This window comes from Mustela lutreola, chromosome 16 (genome assembly GCF_030435805.1).
Source record: "Mustela lutreola isolate mMusLut2 chromosome 16, mMusLut2.pri, whole genome shotgun sequence".
Lineage (NCBI taxonomy): Eukaryota > Metazoa > Chordata > Mammalia > Carnivora > Mustelidae > Mustela > Mustela lutreola.
In genome coordinates this window covers 40,398,643-40,422,759 of record NC_081305.1, presented here as the reverse complement: position 1 = coordinate 40,422,759, position 24,117 = coordinate 40,398,643, and the positions used below count along the sequence as shown (strand labels likewise).

The following is a 24,117-nucleotide window of genomic DNA, read 5'->3' as shown; positions in this document are numbered from 1 at the left end:
AATCTGCCAGGGAAAAACAAAAAAAGAAGCTAGAGCTTCATGAAAGGAAGTGCTCACCAGGGACCCCAAATTCACAGAAGTGTATTTCTGACCCTTAACAAAGGAGCCCAGGCCTAAATGTTCCAAGCTCAGCACTTGGCACAGGCCCCAGGAGACCAGGGAATCCATGGAAGCATAAGGCTAACTTTCTATGAACCCTATTGTTGCAGGAGGTGGGTTCGCAGGTGCTAGGCTGACTTACAGATACTTACAGATTTGGATCTGGGTGCCTGGGGACAGGCTGAGTCACCTGCAGTCACAGGGTTGGCTCCCGGTGACGCCCTCCCACCCACATCCCAACTCCACGCCTCACGTGATTTCTCTTAGACCGGCGGCCCTTGGGAGGCTACTTTGACCCAGGGAGGATTCTGCAGTGTTTTGCAGATACAGAGGCGCTGGCAACTACAGTTTGAGCCCTGCTGTATTAGCAAAGACTAGCAATGACACAAACCAACCTGTCTGGGACTGCCAGCGCCCGGCCCGTGGGAGGGTGGGAGGCTCTAGCCTCCTGCTGGCAGAGGGGGGAATGAGCCCACAGGGGAGTGCTGTGCCCAGAGCACTGGGCATGGTGGGCAGGGGAGCAATGACTCTGAGACAGGGTCCTCACGTCCTCCAGAAGGCTTTAAGCGACAAGCCTGAGAAATCCACCTGCCATGAAGTGCCCTCAGTGCCACCACCTGTGGCTTGGCTGACTCTTTCCTGCGACCTTTGATCTCTTTGGGATCTCTGAGATGCTGTCAGATTGATCTCAATGTGAAACAACCGGAGGCTGATTTTGATAACAGTACAATGCTCCTGGCTGGGGGTGGGGGTGGGGGGCTTCTCCTGCCGGAAAAAGAACTTATCTGAGACAGGGATTAGAGTTGCCACCTGAGTCAGCCGTCCTGTGGAGGGTGGGTCTGTCCCCAGACCCTCCAGGCACTTCTGAAGCTCTGGGTTGGGGAGCTGGAGCTCTGTGGCCTTTTATCACGGGGGCCTCAGTTTCCCCATCAGGTAAGGGAGAGTGTGCGACCTGTTTTCTGCTCCACAGTCAGGTGAGCGTAGAGTAGGCTCTGGGAACAGCAGCACCACCAAATGACTGTCCCCGGAACCGGGAGCTGCACGAGGCCTCAGACCAGGGGCCGTGAGTTGCCAAACCCTTCTGCCTGTGCAATGGTGCTGGAACCCAGTCACTGCTCAAGGGGAGCAGGAGAGACTTGCCCATCCTCCTGCGGGATTGACCAGAGCCAGGAGGAACAAAGACACCTCCCTGACTTCTAGCCAGTTCCCCCAACAGCAGTTGCTCCTTATACAGCATGACTGGGGCTGTAAATCTGGCCTATTAAGGCAATAAAGGAGCTGGTTCCAAAGTTTATCCCCTCTGATGCCAGTTTTTAGAAGGAGTTCCCCTCCCAAGATGTAGCCGATTTGGGGGTCTCTGGTTAAGGGAAAAACAATGATGAACAACACACAAACATTGGTACATAGAAATGAGCTTGCCTGGTCCTCCCCTTTGTGTGCACAGGATCCAAGCTTCATTGCTAAAAAAAAAAGAAGAAGAAGAAAAGAAAAGAAAAAAAAGTGTTTAATAATTACCTTTGTTGACCTCTGTACCTTCTGGCTTCCTCCACTGCTGGGCACAAGACATGGCCATTCCTGGGTGCAGCCGTGCAGCCGTGCAGACGCAGGCAGCCGCTGCGCTGGGCAGCTCCCTGGACTCCGTAAGAGCAAGAGGCAGGTAAGGCCGAAGGGCGATGGGAAGGCTCCGCACCCTCCTGGCCAGCGCCCGAGAAGGACCTTCTTTAGAGAAAGGGTCCGGGGAATGAACAGCAACCAGCTTAGCCTGGAGCCGAGTCTCCCCGGCATCTCCCAGCTGCAGAAGCATCCCTGCTGTGGGTCTGTCCCGTGTCGGGCACCTTCATCTGGGCAGGTGGTCATGGGGAAAGCATTCCTTCCTTGGACTTGATTCTACTAAGGATATTCCAGGATGTTTAAAAATACTTCTTTTTAATTTTGGGTCAGGGGGTGGGGGGGAGTTGGAGGTAGAATGACTTCGGGGCGTGTCGCTGCTGGTGAGCAGCAGCTGACAGTGGGTCCCCTGAGGGGCTGGCGGGCAGGGAAAATGCACAGGGGTCTCCTTCCCTGAGTGGCAGAATCTGCGGGGATCAAGCAGGTTCTTAGCCCCAGGACTGAACAGATCATCTCTATGGGGTTGACAAGGGCACATTGCGGAAACAGCAGCTAAGACGCTGCTTTTGGAGTAGGGCCCCACGGGCCAGGAAGGTCAGCCAGGAGAGGCCTGGTTGAGCCCGCATCTGCGCTCATCCTCCTGTAGGGGGTGCTGAGTCAAGGCCCCTGCTCTCCTTGCAGCCTCCTAGAACTGGCGGGAGGGGGACATGGAGGAGACAAGCCTGAGAAACAGGAGAGAGGATGAGAGGTCCATCCAGAGTATCCAGAGTAAGGAACACAAGACCACAAGTCTCCAGAAGGAGGTAAGGCCATCCCTCAGCACTGGCCCTTCCTAGGTCAATGCGGTAAGCAGCAGACCCCGTGAAGACCCGGCAAATCTCTGATCTGTAAAGCGCATCTCAAAGCAAACAATTCCTGGGACTCCCCTCTCTCCTCCCTGCCAGTGAATTCAGCATTCTGCCCCGAGGTTAACCCATGTGTGTTTCTGCGCGCCGGGTGAGTGCCTGGAAGGGCTGGTGTTGGCTCAGACCCATGGCCTGGTCAGGGATGGCCAGAGAGGACCTCCTGATGTTGGAGTCGTCTCTGTAGTGACTTCACCAAGTGTCTGCCCCTCTATGTGCCTTGTATTCCTTCAGTGACGGCAGACTCGTTCCTCTTCAGGGAGTCTGGCAGGGGCGGTGAGTGTGACACGGATGTGACGTGGGTGATCGCTCTGAGAGGGAGTGTAGTAGCGGCTGGACTTGGAGGTGCCCATACCCCAGAGGTGGCCCGCGTCCCTCAGGGCTAGCACTGGGGCTGTAGGGGAGCTTTGGAGGCCAGGAAATGTAGACGGAATGGAGCTCCGTGTAGGCGGACGGGCGTGGAGAGACAGACTCAAGCTCACAGGATGAGAAGGGAGAGTCCAAGCAGGATCAGGATGGCTTTGAGGGCCCCACGAATGTGCTGAGCTCTGGGCCGAGCCTCCAAGAGCTCCCATGCCTGGCTGCAGAGGGCATGGAGGAGGGACTTGGGGGATGGCGTGGCTTGACTGTGGGTTGGCCTGGGGTCTGGGCTCCCTAGGAGTTGGCTAATGAGTGTGGCTGCCCCCGAAAAGCAAAGAGCTGACCCCAAGGTGTGTCCTCAACTCATCTCTAAACCCGGGCAGCTTCTGGGAGACTGTGGATCTCAGTGGGAGGGAGGATTCTTAGAGGGCTCCCAGGCTGGCCAGCCAAATGGGCTATTAGAGGAGAAAAGCCAAGACTGTCCCACTGGTGCACCCCAGCCCTGAAGCCAGAATGGGACCTGACCCTGTTCCCGGGGCCTTCCCCAGTTGCGTGTGAACCCTTGTCAGCAAGCCACAGCTGAGGTCTTCCTTGTTCACTGGGCTCTAACCCTGAACGCAGCCTCTGTCCAGACAGGTGAGCACGTATGTTCACTTAGACTCCAGATTCGGGCCTGGTGGCTGCTGAGGGCTGACATAGGAAGTAGGGGCCTGAGTTACACATCTCCCTTTTAAAAAAGTTTTTTTTTTTTTTTTCCTTAACTCATGTATAATTCATGTCCAGATCTTCAGTGTTCAGTTTGATGAATTTTGACAAACAGCTCGCCTGAGAAAATTCCCGCTTGCTGCTTCCCAGTCAGCCCCCCCTGGCCCTCAGTTTCCTTTCCTGTGAATTAGTTTTGTCTGTTCCCAAGTGTGCTAAGAACGGAGCTGTATGGTCTGGGTCTGAGCTGGGGCCTGTTGGTAGGAAGCTCAGACCCTGCAAAATGCCATCAGAGAAAGTTCATGGCCCTGGAGTGTTCCGGTCCCCGGAGGCCTTGGTTTCTCCCCTGGTCCCCACCTCTGCTCCCCGGGAGGCCGCTGGCCCAGACCAGAGCCTTGACATCATTGTTTGCTAAACCAGCCTTTAAAAAACCTCTGGGTCGCTTTGTTGAGTATAGTCAGGGTAGAGGTCGGGGGCCTGGAACTTGAGCTGGGTGTGCCTGCATGTGAGTGAACTTTCTGTACCTCCGTGTTTTCCTCTGTCAAATGCGGGTGACGAGGGCATACCCAGCTCACGAGGCTGTGGGAGGCTGAATGGACTGGAGGTGAGCCAAGCTGGGTGTTAAGTACTACAGCAGCACTGGCCAGAGGTGCCTGCCACACTGGTCGCACCCAGGGAGGGGACTGGGGAGAGGGCTGGGCTGGTGAACGCCTTTCCCCTCCCCTACACCGCAGGTGGGCCTGCTCAGCGGCATCTGCATCATCGTGGGCACCATCATCGGTTCTGGGATCTTCATCTCCCCCAAGTCTGTGCTCAGCAACACGAACGCCGTGGGGCCCTGTCTCATCATCTGGGCAGCCTGTGGGGTCCTTGCAACACTGGGTAATGAGGAACGCCCCTTCCTGGCGAGCTCTCCCGGTGGTAATTAGGGACAGGTGGTGTGGGCACCCTCTGTGCCCTGGCCTGGTCGTTGCTAGGGTCCCTTTCAACACCAGTGGCCACTAGTGTAGATCGGGCTGCGCGGACATGAGCCCCGGCCAGAACTTAGGGCAGTCTGGTGAGAGAGCCATGGTGGCCCTGTGGGCATGGCCCCAGAGGGGAGGGGGCTCCCTTGGACCAGTGCAGCGCTTTACCGGGGGCCGTGTGGGTCCCTTCCTCTGTATTCCAGGGGCCCTGTGCTTTGCAGAGCTTGGAACAATGATCACCAAGTCCGGGGGCGAGTACCCTTACCTGATGGAGGCCTTCGGGCCCATCCCCGCCTACCTCTTTTCCTGGACCAGCCTGTTCGTCATCAAGCCCACATCCTTTGCCATCATCTGCCTCAGCTTCTCTGAGTATGTCTGTGCGCCCTTCTACTCAGGCTGCAAGCCCCCCGAGGTCGTCGTGAAGTGCCTGGCTGCCGCTGCCATCTGTGAGTCCCTGCATGTGACACTCCGGGCGGTGGGCATGGAAGACCTGAGGGGGTGACGTGGGGAGAGGGACCCGGCCACTTCCGCAGCGCAGGCATGCTTGAGGCATGAGGCGGTGGAGAGGGCAGGCTCGGGCTCCTGGGGAAGGAGGGCATGCTGGGCCCAGGGGTGCACCACGTGCCCCCGCTCTGGCTTGTTCCAGTGCTCATCACCACAGTGAACTCACTGAGCGTGCGGCTGGGGAGCTACGTCCAGAACGTGTTCACGGCAGCCAAGCTGGTGATTGTGGCCGTCATCATCATCAGCGGCCTGGTCCTCCTGGCCCAAGGTGACCGCGGCCGGAGGTGGGAGTGGGGGCGGGTGCCGCTGGCACAGCCTTGTCCTCCCAAGGCCGTGCTCCCAGGCCTATCTCGCTGGAAGCCCCGCAGGAGTTCAGCAGAAAGCAGCTGTGCTTTCCCTGCTTTCCAGAGTTTGTGTGATAACTTGAAGTCATGGGGCGTGCCCTTCTGTTGCAGGGAGATGAGACAGGGCCCCCATCTAGTCCTCTGACACCCATGATTCACTATTTGGCTTCATTACAGGAAATACAAGGAATTTTGAGAATTCTTTTGAAGGCGCACAACTATCTGTGGGAGCCATCAGTCTGGCATTTTATAATGGACTCTGGGCATATGATGGATGGTAAGGCCCTCTGAGATGTCACACACATCTGGTCGGGTGCCCCAGGCTACTCGACTGAAACCAAGGAGAGCAAGGATCCTTCCCTCTGGGATGTGGGGGGACCCTAACGTTCACCTCGTCTTTTGTTTAGCACCCGCACCCCACTTCTGTCCTCCTTGGACCCCACAGACACCAAAACCCCGCCCCTTCCCCAGCCCCACAGAGTGGCCCGAGGGCAGGAGGTGGTGAGCCTGGGTCAGAAGTGTGGTCAGACACAGACGGGCTCCGTGGAACGGGAGGCCGTCAGGGCTGCCCAGGCACTCGACACGGCAAGAGTGTTATGCAGCCTTTGCATTTCAGCTTTGGAAATACAAGGAAGAAGTGACCCTCTGTGACATTGGTCTTCCCCTCATGAGAAACAGCTTTCATTCTCCTTTCAGATAGCGAACATTCCAGTTTTTCAAAGCAGCCTGGGGACTCATGACTCCTGATAATTCTGGCAAATTCCCACAGTTCCCACAGAGGGCAAGGACTTCTCACTGACAGACCCACAGACCCTTGGGAGCCCCATCATCACCAGGGCTTTCTCTGAAAGCAATTACCCGGAATTCCTGCTGGAGAATTTTCTCTGTGGTGGAGAGTCTGAAATGAGGCCAGCCTTTATGGTGTGTTTCACGATCTAAGCAAAGAAGGTCCAAGTTAGGTCACTGACTCATGTTACTTTTCTTTGCCTAGGAATCAACTCAATTACATCACAGAAGAACTTAGAAACCCTTTCAGGTAAGAAAGCCGAGTTACATGGGAGACAGTGGGGCTGGCAAGCATGTTTCTCTTCCCCATGCAAAAAGCAGACCCTCCTCCAGGCTGTGAATGGTTTCCGCACGCTCATTAGAGTTTGCTTTTGCTTTGGGCCGTGGAAAAGTCACTGGGAGGTTGGATGGACCCCAACTTTATCTCAGCTTGATTTTTGCTTTATGAACCTTTCAGCCTCGCCGCCCTGGAGTCTGAGAGCTGGAGGGTTCTTTCTCGTCAGACAGTGTCACATCCCACAGCCCCTGCTGTGACAGCTGGGACCCCCAGCCCACCACAGGGAGAGGTGGAGGGCTGGCCGGGTGAGCGGGCAGAAAGGACAGGACAGAACCAACAGACTTGCGAGGCTCTCATGGGGTGCTCCAGTCTGACCCTGAGTCCCTGCCCCTCCCAGAAACCTGCCCTTGGCCATCATCATCGGGATCCCACTGGTGACGGGCTGCTACATTCTCATGAATGTTTCCTACTTCACTGTGATGACGCCTACCGAGCTCCTGCAGTCACAGGCGGTGGCCGTGGTGAGTCCCCGGAGTCTGGGCAGGAGGCTGCTGGGGTCTGTGGGAATTCACAAATGCCCAAGCTGAGGTGCCTTCAGGGGATGAGGGAAGTAATTTTCTAGGACTCGGGCAGAGTGAGCAGTTTGGGGCCGTGGTAAAGACCCATCTGAGGAGAAAGGCCACCAGTAGGTGGCCTTCCGGTTTGGTGTGTGGCCTGGTGCTGGCGCGGAATGCAGGTGGAGCAGGGCGGGATTGCACGAGGGGTGGGGTTTGGACAGACGCAGAGGGCAGGGGAGGGGTCAAAGGGGGAATAGTAGTAACTGGGGAAATTAAGCTGGGCAAGGAGGGTCTCAGTGACAAGGGGGTGGGGATGAGAGCAGGAAAGGCAGGAGGTCCACGTGCTGGGGGCCTTGTGGCGCTGGGGTGGGACAGGACGTGAACTGCAGACAGGTGACAGGGATGGGGAGCAGGGAGAGATGTCTTGGTCACGACGAGATCACTGACCACGAGGGCAGGCGGTGAAGGTGCAGGGAGAACAGCGTCCGTCTGAGTAAGGAGGTCAAGGAAGCAAGAGGCTGGGTGTTGGAAGGATATTGAAATGATGAAAAATTAGGACAGGGAGGGGTGGAGAGGAGATTCTGTTACTCTGTGTTAGAAGGTCAGGGAGGGACAGTAAAGCATCCCTCAAACTGAGAAGGCACTTGGAGACAAAAATGAAGCACGGACTCCTATAGTTCATATGTGGTTCTGTTCAGGGTAACCTCTGGAGGGGGGATCAGGCACAGGTTGATCTAGGCTCAGTGCAGTTATCCTCCCCAAAGTCTGGATCTTAGTCCCAAGATGTCATGGAGTGAGGTGGTACGCAGAAGGACACTGTGGTGACAGCAAAGGGCTAGCAGGCACTCTGCGGACAGCCACCCTTCAGTTAGATCTTGTGGCGCCACCTGTGCACCAGGAAGGGGAAAGACTATGTTCTAACAGAATCCTGGGGGGACCGAAACAAGCCTCCCTGCATCTCGACCTTGGCAGGCATTTCTGAGGTAGGTATGGATATTAATCCCCAAGGCCCTAAGAGAGGTCATCCAGCAAACATGAACGAGATGGAGGGCCAAGGATGGAGTCAGTATGGTCAGCTCTCCTGCACCATGGGGAGAAAGGCTAAGTTGTTTTCCCCTGCGGGGTTGTCTACTTCCTCCTTTCCAGGAGGGGAGTCAGAGGCCGTGTCCCCCAGGAGTGGGGGCCCAGCCCCCAGGCAGGGCCAGCAGCTTCCCTGGGACCCACGGCTCCTACAGGCGTTGCAAAACCCTCAGGACTTCTCTGCTTCTCTCTGCAGACATTTGGCGACCGTGTTCTCTATCCGGCCTCTTGGGTGGTGCCACTCTTCGTGGGCTTTTCCACCATAGGTGCTGCCAATGGGACCTGCTTCACGGCGGGCAGGTAGGGGACCCCCACACTCACCCTGGGAGGGGCGGGCAGAGGGCAGCAGAGCCCGTCCCACATTTGAGGAAGACAGGACTTAGGGCGAAAGTCCATAGGGTACTGCCAGGCTAACATGTCATGGCATAAAGAAAACCTAAAGTCTAACTTGAATTTGACTAAAAACTTAAAAAAAAAAAAAAAAAAAAAAAGGAAAGAAAGAAAACCCAGAGTCCTGGAAAGGGAGCAAAAAGCGTGGCCGAGCTTGCACACTGGTGCCGGGCTTGGTGGCCCCACGGAAGCGAGCCTCTACACTCCTCAGGAGGGAGCAGCGCCCCCAATTTTAGCACAAGGTCGAGCTTGGGGACACAAGGTGACAGGCACACCGGTGGTACTTTTCACCTTGTCCTGTTTGTCCCATATGGATAGTTCTTGAACATCTTCTCCTGTGAATACATTATCGAGATCAGAGAGTAACATTTTATGTTTTCAGGCCATGGAAGTCTGTCACACCCAGCTGTCCCTGTAGCACGACAGCACACAGCTGTGGTTTTGGTCCTCTCAGATGTTACACAAACAGGTGTAGCTCACCAGCCCCACAGCTGTCGGACCATCCTGCCCTAGGGACCGTTAGCGGCTGTGTTGGATTCCATTTGATGATGTAGCACAATTTCACATAAAACCTCAGCTCGTGGGCTGAGTGGGGCTTGTTCTCATCAACACTGCCACAGGGAACATTCTAGAACATGTCTTTGCACAGTTGTCCGGGGTTCTGAATGGATCGATTTCTGAGAGTGGAATTGTTGAGGATTTCACACTGGCATGCCATAGACCACAAACTCATTCTTCTGTAGCTGTGTCAAAGCACAGATTGCTTTTCTAACATCTCCCCTTCCTCAGAAGTGTTTGGCTATTCTGGGTCCTTTGCCTTTCTAGATGAATTTTAGAATCTGCTCGTCAGTTACTACAGCGAGGCCTTCGGAGATGCTGATCAGGGCTGTGTTGAACCTGCGAGTCAGTCCGGACAGGGCTGCCATTTCAGTTGTATTGAATATTCTAATCTTAGGGCAAGGACCCTTTCCCTTTATTTAGATCTTAATTTTTTTCAAAAATATTTTGAGTAGTTTCAGTATATGGCTCTTGCATACATTTTGTCAGATGCATCCCAAAATCTCATATTTTGGGGGCACCTGGTTGGCTTAGTTGGTTGAGCGTCTGCCTTCGGCTCAGGTCTTGTCTTGATGTCCTGGGATCAAGGCCTGAGTCAGCTCCCTGCTCAGCGGGGAGTCTGCTTCTCTCTCCCTCCCCCTGGCTCATGCTCTCTCTTGCACTAACTCTCCAATAAAAAAAAATTTTTTTCATATCTTTTGCACTATTATAGATGGTATTTAAATTTCAGTTTCTGGTAAAACACAATTTCAGTAGCTCTACTGAGGTTTAAATACCATAAAACTCACTTTGCAATTATATAGTTCGATGATTTAAGTAAACTTTTAAAACTGTGCAAATGTCCTCACAGTCCGATTCTAGAACATTTCCATCATCCCAGAAAGTTCACTGCCACCCAACTGCAGTTCACCCCCGCTCCAGCCCTAGACTACCACTGACTTCCTCCTGTGTCTGTAACTTTGCTTTTTCTGGACATTGGATTTAAATGGAATGATGCTCTATGTCATATGCATCTGGCCTTTTTCACGTAGCTTATTATTTGTGAGGTTCGTCTGTGTCATAGCACGTGCCTACTCATTCCTTGTAACTGCTGAATTGTCTTCCCTTACATGGATATACCATGTTCTGTTTCTTCTTTGACCAGTTGGTGGAGGCTCGCATTGCTTCCTTCCGGGCTATGATGAACAACGCTGCTGTGAGCGTTGACACACGTGTTTGTGTGCGCATATGTGTTTCTCTTAGGTAGCTTCCTGGAAGTGGGGCTTGGTTGCTGGCTCATATAGTCACTGCTATATGAGCAGAGACTGCTCTACTGTTTTCTAAGTGGTTGTTCCCTTTTAATTTCCGTAAGCCATCCATGAGCATTCTAGTTTCTCCACATCTTTCTAGTGGCTATTAGTCGTGTCGTTGTGGCTTTAACTGCATTTCCCTAGTGACTAGTGACACTGAGCGTCCTTTCTTATGCTGATTAGCCGTTCATCCATCTTCTGATGAAATAGCTATTCAAATCTTTTGTTCACTTTATAAATTGAGCTGTTTGTCATCTTACTGAGTTGTAAGAATTCTTCATGTATTATGGGTACAAGTCCTTTGTCAGGTATCTGACTTGCACGTATTTTCTCTCACTCCGTGACTTATCTTCTCCTCTCTTACTGGCGTTTTTGAAACATGCATGTTTTTAACTTTGACAAAGCTCAGTTTATTTTTTCCTCATAGGTAATGCTTTTGTTGTCATACCTATGAGGCTTTGTGCAACCCAAGGTCACAAAGATTTCCTGTTTTACCCTAGAAGTTTTTTTTAAATAGGTGTAGCTCTCACACTTAGTTTATGATCCATTCGGAATTAATTCTGTATAGTTCTGTACCTGTGCAGCTTGGGGTTGGCCAGAATTATGACTTTATGTTAGATAGAATTTTTGTGGGGTCACATCCAAGATTTTTGCTTCCTGCCGCATTTTGTCACACAGACAAACATTCCTCCTTTCAAGAATACTCACCTGTGTTTTCTTCTGGCATTTTACTTTAGCTCTTTGATCCGTCTGGAATACATTTTGGTATGAGGCATAAATCTCACTTTTCCCCCTCAACCCTCTATCTGTTGTCCAGATTTTATTGATAGTCTGTCCTTTCTCCTCCTGGTTTGAATGCAACCATTATGCCCAGCGTGCAGACTTCACTCTGCTTCCCGATGGGCCCCGTGCTTTTGCTGTCACCATGTGTAGGGATGCTTCCCAAAGTCCTTCAGGTTGAAGAGGTGGAAGAACCACTGCTCCACTCCTCTTTGCCTGCTCAGCCCTCTAGCCACATTCAGAATGACTGTGTCCAGTTCCAAAAGTCCTGCTTGCTTTCTGAGCCCATGGACTTGCCATATATTTGATTTGCAAGCGCGGAGGGGTTTAAAGCATGAGGTCCCAGCACCACCATCTGGTGATTCCTTTCCTCCTAGTTTCACTGGCTTGTTCTGGGAACTAGTTGCCTTGTTTATGTCGTTTTCAAAGTTCAAATTTTTTATTTTTTTTTAAAGATTTTATTCATTTGAGAGAACACAAGCAGGGAGAGAGGCAGAGGGAGAGGGAAAAGCAGACTCCCCACTAAGCTGGGAGTCCGACATGGGGCTCCGTCCCAGGACCCAGAGATTGTGACCTAAGCCTAAAGGCTTAAGTATCTGAGCCACACAAGTGCCCCTCAAATATGTAGTTTTAAATAGACGAGCCCTTTTGGCTTTTGTCTTCCTGACTTCTGGTTTTATCATATTGTAGTCAGAGTGTGGGATCTTTATGATCTCACCTCTTTAGAAGCGTCACACCTTCTCTCTTGTGGCTTTACTGCGGTTTTTATAAATGGGTCTTGAAAATAAGGTGTATTATGTTCACATTCTTGATTTTTACATCAGTTATCAAGCTTGTGCCTTGACTGTTCAAACCTTCTGCTCTCAGTGGATTTGTCAAGTTTGGCCTTCTGTGTTTCAAGGGCTCTTGTTCTCGGTAGATGGCTTCTGTTTTTAGTGGGAACTCATTTTGCCTTAAATTCTGTTTTGTCCCATATTGCTCTTGAGGACTCCGCAGGCTCCAGGCTGCTGCTTCAGGTAACCCATCGCACCCTTATGTCTCCCACCCTCGGCATCATGGGGCTTTGGCTTAGGTCTCTTTCAGCAATCCCCAGGTTGTCTCCAGCCCAGGTGAGCAGCAACTGATCATAGCTGATGTGATTGCCTTTACAGTGGGATTTATTTCCAACATAGTATGTTTTCTTGGCTTTTGAAAAATCTTTTCTTTTCCTTCCCCAAAGATTTTATTTATTTATTTGACACAGAGAGAGAGAGATCACAAGTAGGCAGAGAGGCAGGCAGAGGGGGAGGGGGAAGTAGGTGTCTGGCTGAGCAGAGAGCCCAATTCAGGGCTCGATCCTAGGACCCTGGGATCATGACCTGAGCCAAAGGCAGAGGCTTAACCCACTGAGCCACCCAGGTGCCCTGGCTTTTGAAAAATCTTATCCTGATTTATTATCCATCAAAGTCCTTTCTCTTTTCTGCTGATGTGGCTTTTAGCAATTACCCTTCAAATTTAACTCGAATCCCTAACAGAGTCTATCAGCATCTCCATTCTCCTCCCTCTCCTGCAAGGGCTCCCCCTTTTGCATGGTCCAAAAGATCAGCTACCCCTGGTCAATAAACCCACCCCTCCAAGAATAAGTTCATCGTGACAAGAATTAAAAATGTATGTACTTACATCCATACCAGCATGTTTTACTGCTGTTCCCTTAACATTGCTTCTTCAATCAACTCCTTCGGTGTTTAACTTCTTTCTTTCTGTCAGAGTAGAAGTAATAGTGTCCAGTGAGGATCAGAGAACAGAAGATGTTGCAGTTAATGTTCACCTCCAAATGTGAATGACAGTTGAGCTATGGAGCACTGGAATCTGAAAACCCGTGTTCCTCGTCGCTTTGAAAATAGTCTCATGCCATGTCTGCTATGGCTCTGTTTGTCCAGATTTTGTAGTTAAACTTTTAAATTGGAAATTAAAATTTTTTTTCCTTCATCCTAATGTTTGTATCTGAGTATGTTTTTATCTCAAGCTGGGTTTAATGTGAAAGCTGTTTTTCTAGTTCCTGAAAGCTCTCTACTCTTCAATTTTGCCTTACCCCATTCAACATATTCAGGCTTCTTCCTCTTTCTTCTCTCAATTTCCTGCCTACATTTTCCATTTCTTTACCCTTCAAAACTCAGATCTAGTTGGGTTTTGGGTTTTTTTTAAAATGATTTTATTTATTTATTTAGAGACCGAGTGCGAGTGGGAAGAGAGGCAGAGGGAGAGGGAGAGAGAAACCCAAGCACACTCCATGCTGAGCACGGAGCCTGACGTGGGACTTGATCTCATGACCCTGAGATCATGACCTGAACTGAAATTATGAGCCAGACACCCAACTGATTGAGCTACCCAGGTGCCCCTCTTGGATCTAGTTTCTATGTATTTTTTCATTTTGAACCTAGTTTAACAGTTGATTACATTCTTAAATTATGGTAATTAAAAAAATTGTTTCCCCCTCTTTTTCCTTTCTTTAACATTTTAAACATAGTCTTTCAGATTACTGAATCATCAGGAGTTCTTGGGAGTTGGGGTGGGGGGACTAAGCCATTTGTTTGCATCTGCTGACTTACCCCTAATTCATCTTATGGGTTTTTTTTTTTTTAATGTGGAAATTCTGTGCAGCGTGGATTTAGGAAGGTGCCAGGTGCCTCTGTGTTTGCCTCTGTCAGCGGCTCCAAGCAGGGGGGTCTGCTGGCCCTGCTCTGGTTGTTCCCTTATGTGAAAGCGTAACTTCGAAGACACAGAGTAGGTGTCTCCTCCTGAAAGTCCCCCCGCCCCGCAAACCCCAAGCCAGCCCCTGCTCTCGCCTATTGTAGGTGACCCACGGCACCGGGATGCACTGCTCTCTGGGGCGTTTAACCACCTCACTCACATCCCCAGAATTCACTCACCTCCCACTGAAGACGCCAGGTTCCAATTCAGTCCATCTCTCCGCGGTTTTGGTAGTGATGCCCAGTGATGGGACAACAGCCTGCGCGTCCATCCACCGGGGCTCCATTACTGCTTTTTCAGACTTGTATACGTGGCGGGCCGGGAAGGCCATATGCTCAAAGTGCTCTCCTACATCAGCGTCAAGCGCCTGACTCCAGCCCCTGCCATCATCTTTTATGTAAGTATGAATCCTGGAGCAGACACCCCCTTAAAGGCAGAGGGGCCCCAAAGGAACCCGGTATCACGAAGCCCCATGGTTTTCACGTGGCCCAGGCTCCCCACTCCTTGACATGAAACGGGTCAAAAAGCCTATAACAAGTCAAACGTTGCCCAACACGTCTGCTTCTTTTCCTGAATTTGTCCATGGAAATCACTGTTTGACTCTTCCAACCTTCTAACTTCTACACTCATGCATGTCCATCTATCTATATGTCTGCATCCCTGGTAACAAGCTGTACAGACACCAGCAGCTTACACGGGAAGAGAATAAGGCATTTATGAGGCGGCTGCTGGTAGGTGCTTCTCCTTACGAGCCCATAATTGAGACATCATGGCATCCTTGTGCAGTAAAGGCTCTCTGACATCCTCCAGTTGGAGTTTCTCAGTGGGGGACAGTCCTTGGTTGTGTGCCACTGTGCCTGGCACCTATGGACCAGCCAAGCCCACCCAGCCATGGGGCCAGGCTCCTTCCACCCCCAAAGGAGACGCTCTACCCTCCATCAGCCTACTCCCTTCCAAGACGAGGAGAAGCCTCCTGAGACACAGCTAAGGCAGGTCCAGACCAGGCTGAGCCCAGCTGGGTGTGGCAGCAAAGCCCAGGCCCCTTCCCCTGATGACGACTCTCTGGCAGAAACACCGTCAGAAAGTGGGCGCGATATACATGCGTATTCTGTTTTCTCCCCTGCTTGAAATGGCAGCTTTCAAGGGTCACAGATTTTCCAAATCCTTCCATCAGTCTTCAGGGAGAACATGCACCATAGCCAAAGCCTGATTTAACCCCAACTGTACCAGGATGCAGAGGTTTCTTTCATGCTGACATGTTCATCCACAGGAAACACTGCTGCTTCAGTCTCCTATGAGGGGACAGGAATCCTGTTTTTATGTATTAGTGACCTAAAAATTCACTCTTACTTCCATAGGGTATCATAGCAACGATTTATATCATCCCTGGTGACATAAACTCACTGGTCAATTACTTCAGTTTTGCCGCGTGGCTGTTTTATGGCCTGACAATTCTGGGATTGGTGGTGATGAGGTTTACAAAGAAAGACCTGGAAAGGCCTATCAAGGTAGGTTTGTGCCCCAAATATCACAAGTGGCTTTTATTTTTTTTAAAGATTTTAATTTATTTGACAGAGATCACAAGTAGGCAGAGAGGCAGGCAGAGAGAGGGGGGGAAGCAGGCTCCCCTCTGAGCAGAGAACCCAATGTGGGGCTTGATCCCAGAGCCCTGGGATCATGACTTGAGCTGAAGGCAGAGGCTTTAACCCACTGAACCACCCAGGCACCCCAAGTGGCTTTGATTTCTTGAAATGGATTAAAAGTAACTACCTGAAAATCTAGGGGCATGCTTTCTATTTCCAACCTGACTCTACTCTTCACTTGAACATCACAGCAAGGGGAGCTTGCTCCTGAATTCTGGCCCCAGACCCATTCCTGTGCAGGCAACCACTAATAATCTGTATCTGCAAACTGGGGTTCCCTGCCACCTCCCTGCACAGCTGGAAGGGGTCTATTGCCAATGTAAGAATTCATTTTGTTTTGCTTGTGTTTTGTTAACAACTGTACTACTGAATTTCTACAACAAATGAAGATAAAAGAACAAGGTAGGAAGGCTGAGGGCTTAAGTAAATAGGACAAGAACAGGATAATGCCTTTAGCTTTAGGATTTCATTTCAGAAATGTGCCTAGTGGCCTTTCTGGCACTGTAGCTTGACTGTCACCAAGTCCCCGGAGTCAGCTGGGAAATGGAGTTTCGCAGTTCCTCTTCAAACAGGGCATCAGGCAGCCAAAATCACGCTAGTAGAACAGAGTTTTCATCTGCACAAAACCTCTCAAGCAAAACGGATTTGAGAGAAAAAAACGAAGATAGGGAAAGAAGGTTCTAACACATGTATAAGTGGAGGTTCTGAAGAAGAAAACAAAAGCAACAGAATTTTTTTTTTTTTAAGATTTATTTATTTGAGGAGGTAGGGGGAGAGAGAATGAGAATGAGCAGGGGAGCGGGGAGAGGGAGAGAACCCTCAAGCAAACTCCCCAGTGAGTGAGGAGCCCAATATGGGGCTCAGTCCCAGGACCCCAAGATCATTACCTGAGCTGAAATCAAGAGTTGACCACTCAACCAGCTAAGCCCCTCCAGGCCTCTCAAGGCAGAAGAATTCTTCAGAACTGTAATCGAAGAAATATTTCCGAGGCAGGTGAGAGAGTGGGAGGGGACCGTGAAAGGAGGGGCCAGAACCACATGCCAGAAGGCATATGGCATCCCTGAAGAATCTGGACTAGAGGGGCGACAAGGAAGTATATCTGATTAAATTATAGAGCTGTAAAAGACCAGGCTCTGGCTATCCTCTCCTCCTTTTGAGCCCTCTGCCAACCCCAATTCTCTCGTAAAGGAAAGAAATGAACATAGGGATTGGGATTCTCATCAGCCACACTTCATACCCTGAGACAGGGGAGCATGTATGTGTGGTATTCAGAGACAGAAAATATAAGCCAAATTGGCCTCAAAAAATAAAGTGACCAAGGGGTGCCTGGGGGACTCAGTCAGTTGAGCGGCCAACTCTTGGTTTCAGCTCGTGTCATGGTCTCGGGGTTGTGAGATGGAACCCTTTGTCAGGCTCTGTGCTCAGTGGGGAGTCTGCTGGCAATTCTCTCTCTCCCTCTCCCCACGCCTCGCCTCATGTGCTCTCCCTCTCTCCCCGCTCTTAAACAGATAAATCTTAAAAACAAAGTTATCAGTATGAAACACCTCAAGGCATGGATGGTTACAGGGACCTTCAGGAGGAATCACCTAGAGATCAAGCTTTGGAAACCAAAGTCAGTGTTGTGCATGGTGAACACACCACTACAGAACAAGACTAAGTGATGGGAGATAAAGGGGATATCACACAGGTGCAGACATCAAGCACTGACAGGATCATATGACAGCAATAGAAGAGAAAGTGTATGAAAGCATGCCAGTTAAGGCAAGTAGGCCAAGGAAACTGCCCTAGGCTAAAATCAGATGCAAGGAGGAAAGAGAAGAATCCCTAGCTAATTCTAGTATGGCTTATTACAGACAGGATGTAAAAAAGAAGAGAGTAAGGTGTGATATTTACTATTTATAATGGCAACTCTCAGAACAAAAATTGCATTTATAGATCCCAAAAGATATATCCAAAGTAAGTATACACACACACACACACACACACACACACACATATACAAGAGACCATCTCATAGAAGACCTACTATATAAAGACTAATAGCTTCCTGGTTAACATTTTCTTGGTAGAATGCATATTAGAGTTTTTTTGGTTTTGCTTATTAGTTTTTAACACCGTAAATTTTCTAGACTTTGTAATTCTATAAATCTCTTAATACTCCAATTTCTAGCTACTATTTATATGGGAAAATAATTGTCTTGATTTAATAATTATTAACTTTATTTTGTAATTTATTAATTACTAAAACTATTGATTTTTTAAAAGATTATTTATTTACTTATTTGACAGAGATCACAGGTAGGCAGAGACATGATGTCGGACATTTCCTTTATATCCCGGGCAAAGAAAAAAAAAGTAGACTGGTGATGAAACAAACTGGCAAAATTACTTTAAAACTCTTGGAATTGGGGGCACCTTGTGGCTCAGTAGGTTAAAGCCTCTGCCTTCAGCTCAGGTCATGATCCCAGGGTCCTGGGATCGAGCCCCGCATCAGGCTCTCTGGTAAGCAGGGAGCCTGCTTTCCTCTCTCTCTCTGCCTGCCTCTCTGCCTACTTGTGATCTCTGTCAAATAAATAAAATCTTTAAAAAAAAAAATGAATTGGAAAGTGTGCCCTACTCTTCTAAAAAAAAAAAAAAAAAACCTCTTGGAATTGGGAGGACTGGCACATGGAGTTCCTGACATGCGGCCCGTAGCAGAGTTTTGTCTGGGATGAACACTTTTAGGGCCACTGTGAACGCACGTGGCCAGGTCATGACACCGTGTTCTTTGCAGGTGCCCATTGTCATCCCCATCCTGGTGACCATCGTATCCGCATTTCTGGTCGTGGCCCCAATCATCAGTGAGCCCGCACTGGAGTATCTCTACTGTGTATTATTTATACTGAGCGGCCTGATATTCTACTTCCTCTTTGTCCACTATAAGTTTGGTTGGGCTCAGAGAATCTCAAGTAAGTACTGGCAGAAGGACTGTTCTCTTAGCACAGCGCAGACGGGCACCACAACCCGCACCCGCACCTGTTGCCCCCTATCATGGGAGCTCATGTGGCTGGCAGATCTCACCTTCTCCGTGGGGCACCTCTGGGGTCCAGCTGGGGTCTCTGCCTTTGTTCCCATCAATTACTGTAAACAAGTAGGAAGGGAAATCACCATCTGCCTTTCCCTTTTTTTTTTTTTTAAAGATTTTATTTATCTATTTGACAGACAGAGATCACAAGTAGGCAGAGGCAGGCAGAGAGAGAGGAAGGGAAGCAAGCTCCCCGCTGAGCAGAGAGCCCGATGCAGGGCTCGATTCCAGGACCCTGGGATCATAACTTGAGCTGAAGGCAGAGGCTTTAACCCACTGAACCACCCACGCGCCCCTGCTTTTCCTTTTTATCACTGTATGATACACATGAAATTGACCATCCTAATGATTTTCAAGTGTGTGGTGTGCATCCAACCTAGAGCACCAGCCTCTCCTGCCCGATACGCAGACTCCTCAGAGGCCCAGCAGCATCCCAGACACACCCCACCCAGAACAGGGTTGGGCTGAGGGCCCGAGCCTTCCCGTGCCAAAGTCCTAGCTCTTGCTCACCACTCAGCAATCCTGGCTGCTCGCCACAGCAGGCCATTATGGGTTAGAAGTTCAACTACATTTCACTTTCAGTCAAGGGGTCTCAGCACAGCGCAGGGATGTTCACGGTGCTGTACCCCGCACTACAGATTCAAACCACGGTGCGGCACCAGCACCCCATAGCCGTTGGGGACCAAGGCCATCAATGATCCAAAGCCTGAAGACCCGTTTCTCAGGCTCCTTCTCCCCGTACTGTTTCTACGAGGCAGGAACTGGGCTGCACACTTTCCCTCCGGATCTACACAGCAGCCACCCAGCGTTCATGGAGTAAATGTAATTCAACATCTGCCCCTTCTCCTTCAGCTTGTCTGAATGGAGAGCAGGGAAGTACATGCGTCCCTTCAGCACTCCTCTGGGGTTCATACACACACACGCACACACACAACTCAGGTACAAAAGAGCAACACCTAACTGGAAGGTGGTGAGCTTGACCCTGAGACTTTGTTTAGACTGAGCCAGTAGGGGCGGGAAAGGCCTTTCTCTGGCCTGGCCCGTGCAGATCCCAGTGTGGCCTGCACTCCTCACCTGTGAAACCCAACAACAGCATTACAATAAGCAAGAGAGTGCCTGTCTCATGCTGGTTAGCCAAGTGAAACCACCGCCAAGATAGCGCTTTCTTATTTCCACCAGGAACTTTCTCCTTTCCTGAAAGTTCTCCCCACCGCCCAGCCGCCTCACTCTCTGAAGGAAGGCCTAGGCGGAGAGGAGAGCGAACACGCTACTGTGGAAAGTACAGTCAGTGCCGGGAGAACAGCCACTTCCCCCTGCCTCGGACCATGAGCTTAGATCTGATCATATTGACAATCTGGCCAGAATGACCTAAAACCTCAGGGTAACAAAGTAGGTCTCAATTTCTCAGCGTTAGAAAACTGAGCCAAGCCGCTCCCTACGAGAACTGGCTAGAAGCTTGGAATTAAGGAGGCGAGAACAGTCTTTTAAGCAAGATGCAGGCTCAGTGCTTTCCGACTATTCAACTTTCGGTCAGTGGTGGCGACATACGGACACAGAAGTGAGTCGTGCGTGTCTTCCCCTGAATACATTGCTTGGTGGCAGTGAAAACAGTTAGCAGGCTCCTCATGCTTTCCTGGGAAAGAACTTCGCTCTGGAGAGCCCCTGCAGCACCCAGCGTGGCTCTGCCTTCAGCCCGTGTCCCCTGAGCGGGGCTCTGACAGAGGACACGGCCCCACAGGGCAGGAGCAATACCACTGCTCCCCGAGACGCCCGGCAATGCCAGCTCTTCATTCCAGCTCTCTAACCGCACTTTCCGGTCGGCTTTTCCCGCAGAGCCGGTCACCATGCAGCTCCAGATGCTGATGGAAGTTGTGCCCCCAGAGGAGGCTCCAGAGTAACAAGCTCGGCCTCCTGCAGCCAAGGCCAAGACGCCGTGAATTTATTTTTGTAAGCCATGTTTGTTGCTGTTTCTTCCTGATGTTTTTTTTTTTTTTTCCTTAAGAAAAAAATGTATTCAGATGTTATTTGTAGACATCCTCAGTTCCCTGGGTGGGGGTTCTAGAGAGAAGTGACAGGTGTCTGCTACAGCTGGCGGACAGAGATGTGGCAGCCGGGCTGGGTGGACTGCCGCCCGCGCTGGGACTCCTTACCAGGGGCAGGCCCATCGCACCTCCTCAAATAAAGGGCATTCTTTAAACCCAGTGACCAATAAGGTATATAAATATTTTATATAAAATAGGTAATACTTTTGCTTTAATTGAAGTGGGTTTTTAACGTACTGAAGTACCAGTGTTTTATGGCCTACTGCTCCCCCCCGAAATACTGAGCCCCCCGCATTTTACCTGGGATGTACGAGGCAGGTCTGCCCCAGGCTGCATGCCAAGACCCCCACTGCACAGCTGACCATCCCGAATCATCCACAGCCTGGTGCCCGCGCCAGGAGCCACAGTCAGTGGTTGGCCTCACAGGCCCCCTGCACTCCCTCTCCCGCCTTCACTGGCGCTCCGGTCAAACCAGAAAGGGAGGTAATGAATACAATTCTGTTTTACGTTCGGCACGCAGGGAAGATACAGTCTAAAAAAAAGTGAAATGGCATTTCTGTGAAAACACTGAAATTTTATTGATAGACTACAGAAGACCTTTATCGCATGACTGCCTCTGTGAGCAATGCTAGAAGCACAGGGACAACGGTACTTCTACTTTGCATTTCAGGAATTTTCCCCAAACATGAAGTCCATATGTATGAATGGAACAAAAAAAAATTGGTAATTGTTTACATTTCACAAGTCACTATGTCCTACAAAATGTTATTCAGAACTTCAGAGGGTAAATTTAAATGTCTGAAACAAAGAAATCAAGATTTAAACATCTTGCCCAGCTCCCCACACGATTCCCCTCTGGCTGTTCCAAGAAACAGAACCCCTGCCCCGATTTAGGCAGCTCTACTGCTTGCCCTTATTATTTGCTGTTTTACAAAAGAGTGAACATAAGCGAGTGTCCCTGGCAGGTGGCCAGCAATCACGAGGCAAGCCTGGGCCACTCAGGCCTGGCCACCTGTCCAGAGGCCTCCCCCAGAGGGAGCAAAATCTCTACCTACAGAAAGCGACACCTGCTGAGGACAAGAGCTCCGCGGAGTCAAACCTTTGCCAGATGGGGGGACTTCCAACCTCTGAAGAGCCTGCTCGACTTAGCCGAGAGAAAGGACAATCACCCCGGTACTCCATGTGCCAATCTGACACCCGCCAAGCAGCCCCTGGGAGTCCTGGCGGCAGCCGCCTGGAGCCCAGGGCTGGCCTCCCTCGAAGTGCTGCTACCCAGCAGCACCCAGGGGCAGCCCCTAGAGCAGGGCAAGGCCACCCAGCAAGCAGAAAGTCTTATTTTACAGATGAGGAAACTGAGAGTCAGAGTGTGATCCCAACCTGCTCACGGTACATCCTGGTGACAGTATACCTTTTGTTCAAGTGGTGGCTTATCTACTGGGACATCTGTGTTTTCTGATGTATAATAAAAAAGTCTTGGGGGCAGCCACAATGGTCTCACTGGGTCACTGTTCTTTCCCGCCTCTAGGCAAAGCTGCTGACTCCTACTGAAGACAGACGCAGGGTTGACATTTCATTCCCTTCTGCAACTCTGCCAGTTAACACGGCAAGTCCAGCTCAGGGCGCCCCCGAGTTAGGGGCTGGTGACCGGACAGCGCTGTGAGCGGGGCAAGGGCTCCCCACACCCAGCTGTTCTGAGAGTCGCCTCCAGGCACCCCACGCATCCTCTTCCATTTCCACCAAAGAGAAAACTTCTTCCTGTGTGCCCAGGACTGGCTGGGCCAGGCGGGTCTCCAGAAGCTGTAGCTTTACCTTCACTCCTGGTCGACCCGTGGGTCGCGACCAGGCTCCTCAGACGACATCAAGTACAGGTCCATAGATCATTCTGTGGAGCCCAACCAGCTTAGGGTGGAGAGCATGAGACTGTAGGCCGGAAACCTCAATTTATATGCACAACACGAGGGTTTGGGCAAGGTACCAACCGGGTCTCTGTGAAGAAGTGAACAGACTAGCTTTGGGAAGGACAGTTCATCCCCCAAATGGCACGCCATGCTCCGTTACTCAGGATCAGCGTGCTGGAACAGGCTCCACGTGAGAGGCTGTGCGGGCCTGCGGGTGCAGGTGGACGGTGGGCCCGGGTCCGGCCAGCGCCCACCCGCCAGAGTCCCCGCAGCCCGTCTCTCACCAGTACCAATCCCAGTGCCACAGGCTGACACCTGGTCAGAATTTATCCTGGAGTCAAAGGCAGGTCTGGCTGTAACTGCTGTTTCCTGAGCTCCCAGCCACACGGCGTGTCCATCTGTCCGCGTGCGGTTCAGGCCACCTTCTGGATCTGACTCGTGCTCATTCGCTCTCACTTCCGTCATCCTCCGACGGCTGCCCGCTGCTCTCAGCCACCTCTGCCACTGTGCATGGCAGGTTTTTAGAATTCACAACTGTAAGAGTTTGATATTATTGAAATATCTGTTCACTACAGACTGATTAGCACGTATCCCCCACCCCTGAACCCTGCCATTATTTTGGCCAATGCAGAAAAAGTCCCATGGCTTCTAGAGCTCTATTTTGTGACTTTCTATTTTTGTTATTTTAGGCAAGAAATGAGCAGGTAAAATGCCTACTTAGAAATTAATTACCTCCTGGGAAGAAAATTTGTAAAGGTGTTATAAGAAGGTTGCTTATAATTAAAAGTTGATGCCTCTTTGAACCAGAACATTTAGCACCAAGATTGACCACAAGGAGAAAACCAGTTCCTAAGGGCTTCATGGTAAAGACCCGTTGCCACGAGGGCCGCAGTCCTCAAACATGGCCTTCAGCACCTGTAACTCCCCAGGAGGTGGGCGCACCCCATCTTACCCTGTGGGAGCTGGCTGTCCTCTTCACATTCTTCCCAGTGATCGAAATCAAAAGCCACATTAGGATTCTGTTCAAAAGAACAGGTGACATTTAATACAGAGTAAGTCATGCTCAGGCCATTGAGACTAGTCACGGTTCATTTCCACTCACTTTCTGTTTGAGTAAGCCACACCAAGGTCCCCTGGTTTCTTTTGCAAGAGTGATCACAGGCTCCTCATTCACGATCGTGCATCTGCAGGCATCTTTTACTACGTTGGCCTGCAGCTCCATGTCAGCCAAGTAAAACTTCTCTCCTGCCCAGCCACTAGGTGCACAGGGAGAAAGGCCAGTCTTTTACCATGTTCAAAGTGATTTCCGATTTCACTCTAGAAGACATACACGAACCTACCTGAAAACAACTCTATCCTGGAAATATTTACATTTGTAATCTTTTACATTCCTTATTCTTATCTTCAGGATGACCACATCATCTTTCTGGAACCACTTTATCTGTGGGTGGAAGCTAGGAGAGAAGACAATGGCTTACATGGGCACACGATTCACTCATTAGGCATGGAGGGAAGCTGACCTCGGCCATTGCGGGGATG

At 50.6% G+C, this 24,117-nt stretch overlaps 2 protein-coding genes across 4 annotated transcripts in view; one reads left to right on the top strand and one right to left on the bottom strand.

Moving 5' to 3' along the window:
• Positions 1-1,588: 1,588 nt before the first annotated feature.
• SLC7A9 (solute carrier family 7 member 9) lies at positions 1,589-24,005 on the top strand. Of its 3 annotated transcripts, none has more exons than XM_059151001.1 (14): positions 1,589-1,756; positions 2,389-2,510; positions 4,406-4,553; positions 4,840-5,082; positions 5,283-5,408; positions 5,662-5,761; positions 6,476-6,520; positions 6,945-7,068; positions 8,381-8,484; positions 14,232-14,328; positions 15,290-15,439; positions 18,348-18,522; positions 20,472-20,585; positions 23,987-24,005. In XM_059151001.1, exons 2-13 carry the CDS (start codon positions 2,415-2,417, stop codon positions 20,534-20,536), a joined length of 1,473 nt encoding a protein of 490 aa, XP_059006984.1. In that variant the 5' UTR covers positions 1,589-1,756; positions 2,389-2,414; the 3' UTR covers positions 20,537-20,585; positions 23,987-24,005. The 3 variants fall into 3 exon arrangements, with proteins under 3 accessions (XP_059006984.1, XP_059006985.1, XP_059006983.1); XM_059151002.1 differs by lacking the exon at positions 23,987-24,005 and adding an exon at positions 21,738-22,169; XM_059151000.1 differs by lacking the exon at positions 23,987-24,005 and adding an exon at positions 21,351-22,169 and having other exon boundaries at positions 1,590-1,756.
• TDRD12 (tudor domain containing 12) overlaps positions 21,738-24,117 on the bottom strand; it is a 70,882-nt gene continuing 68,502 nt past the window's right edge. The window contains exons 29-32 of the mRNA XM_059150991.1: positions 23,919-24,032; positions 23,681-23,834; positions 23,531-23,597; positions 21,738-23,112 (exon numbers count right to left, since the gene is read on the bottom strand). Coding sequence (XP_059006974.1) covers positions 23,021-23,112; positions 23,531-23,597; positions 23,681-23,834; positions 23,919-24,032 — 427 coding nt within the window. The 3' untranslated portion in view covers positions 21,738-23,020. The remainder of the gene's footprint in view (positions 23,113-23,530; positions 23,598-23,680; positions 23,835-23,918; positions 24,033-24,117) is intronic.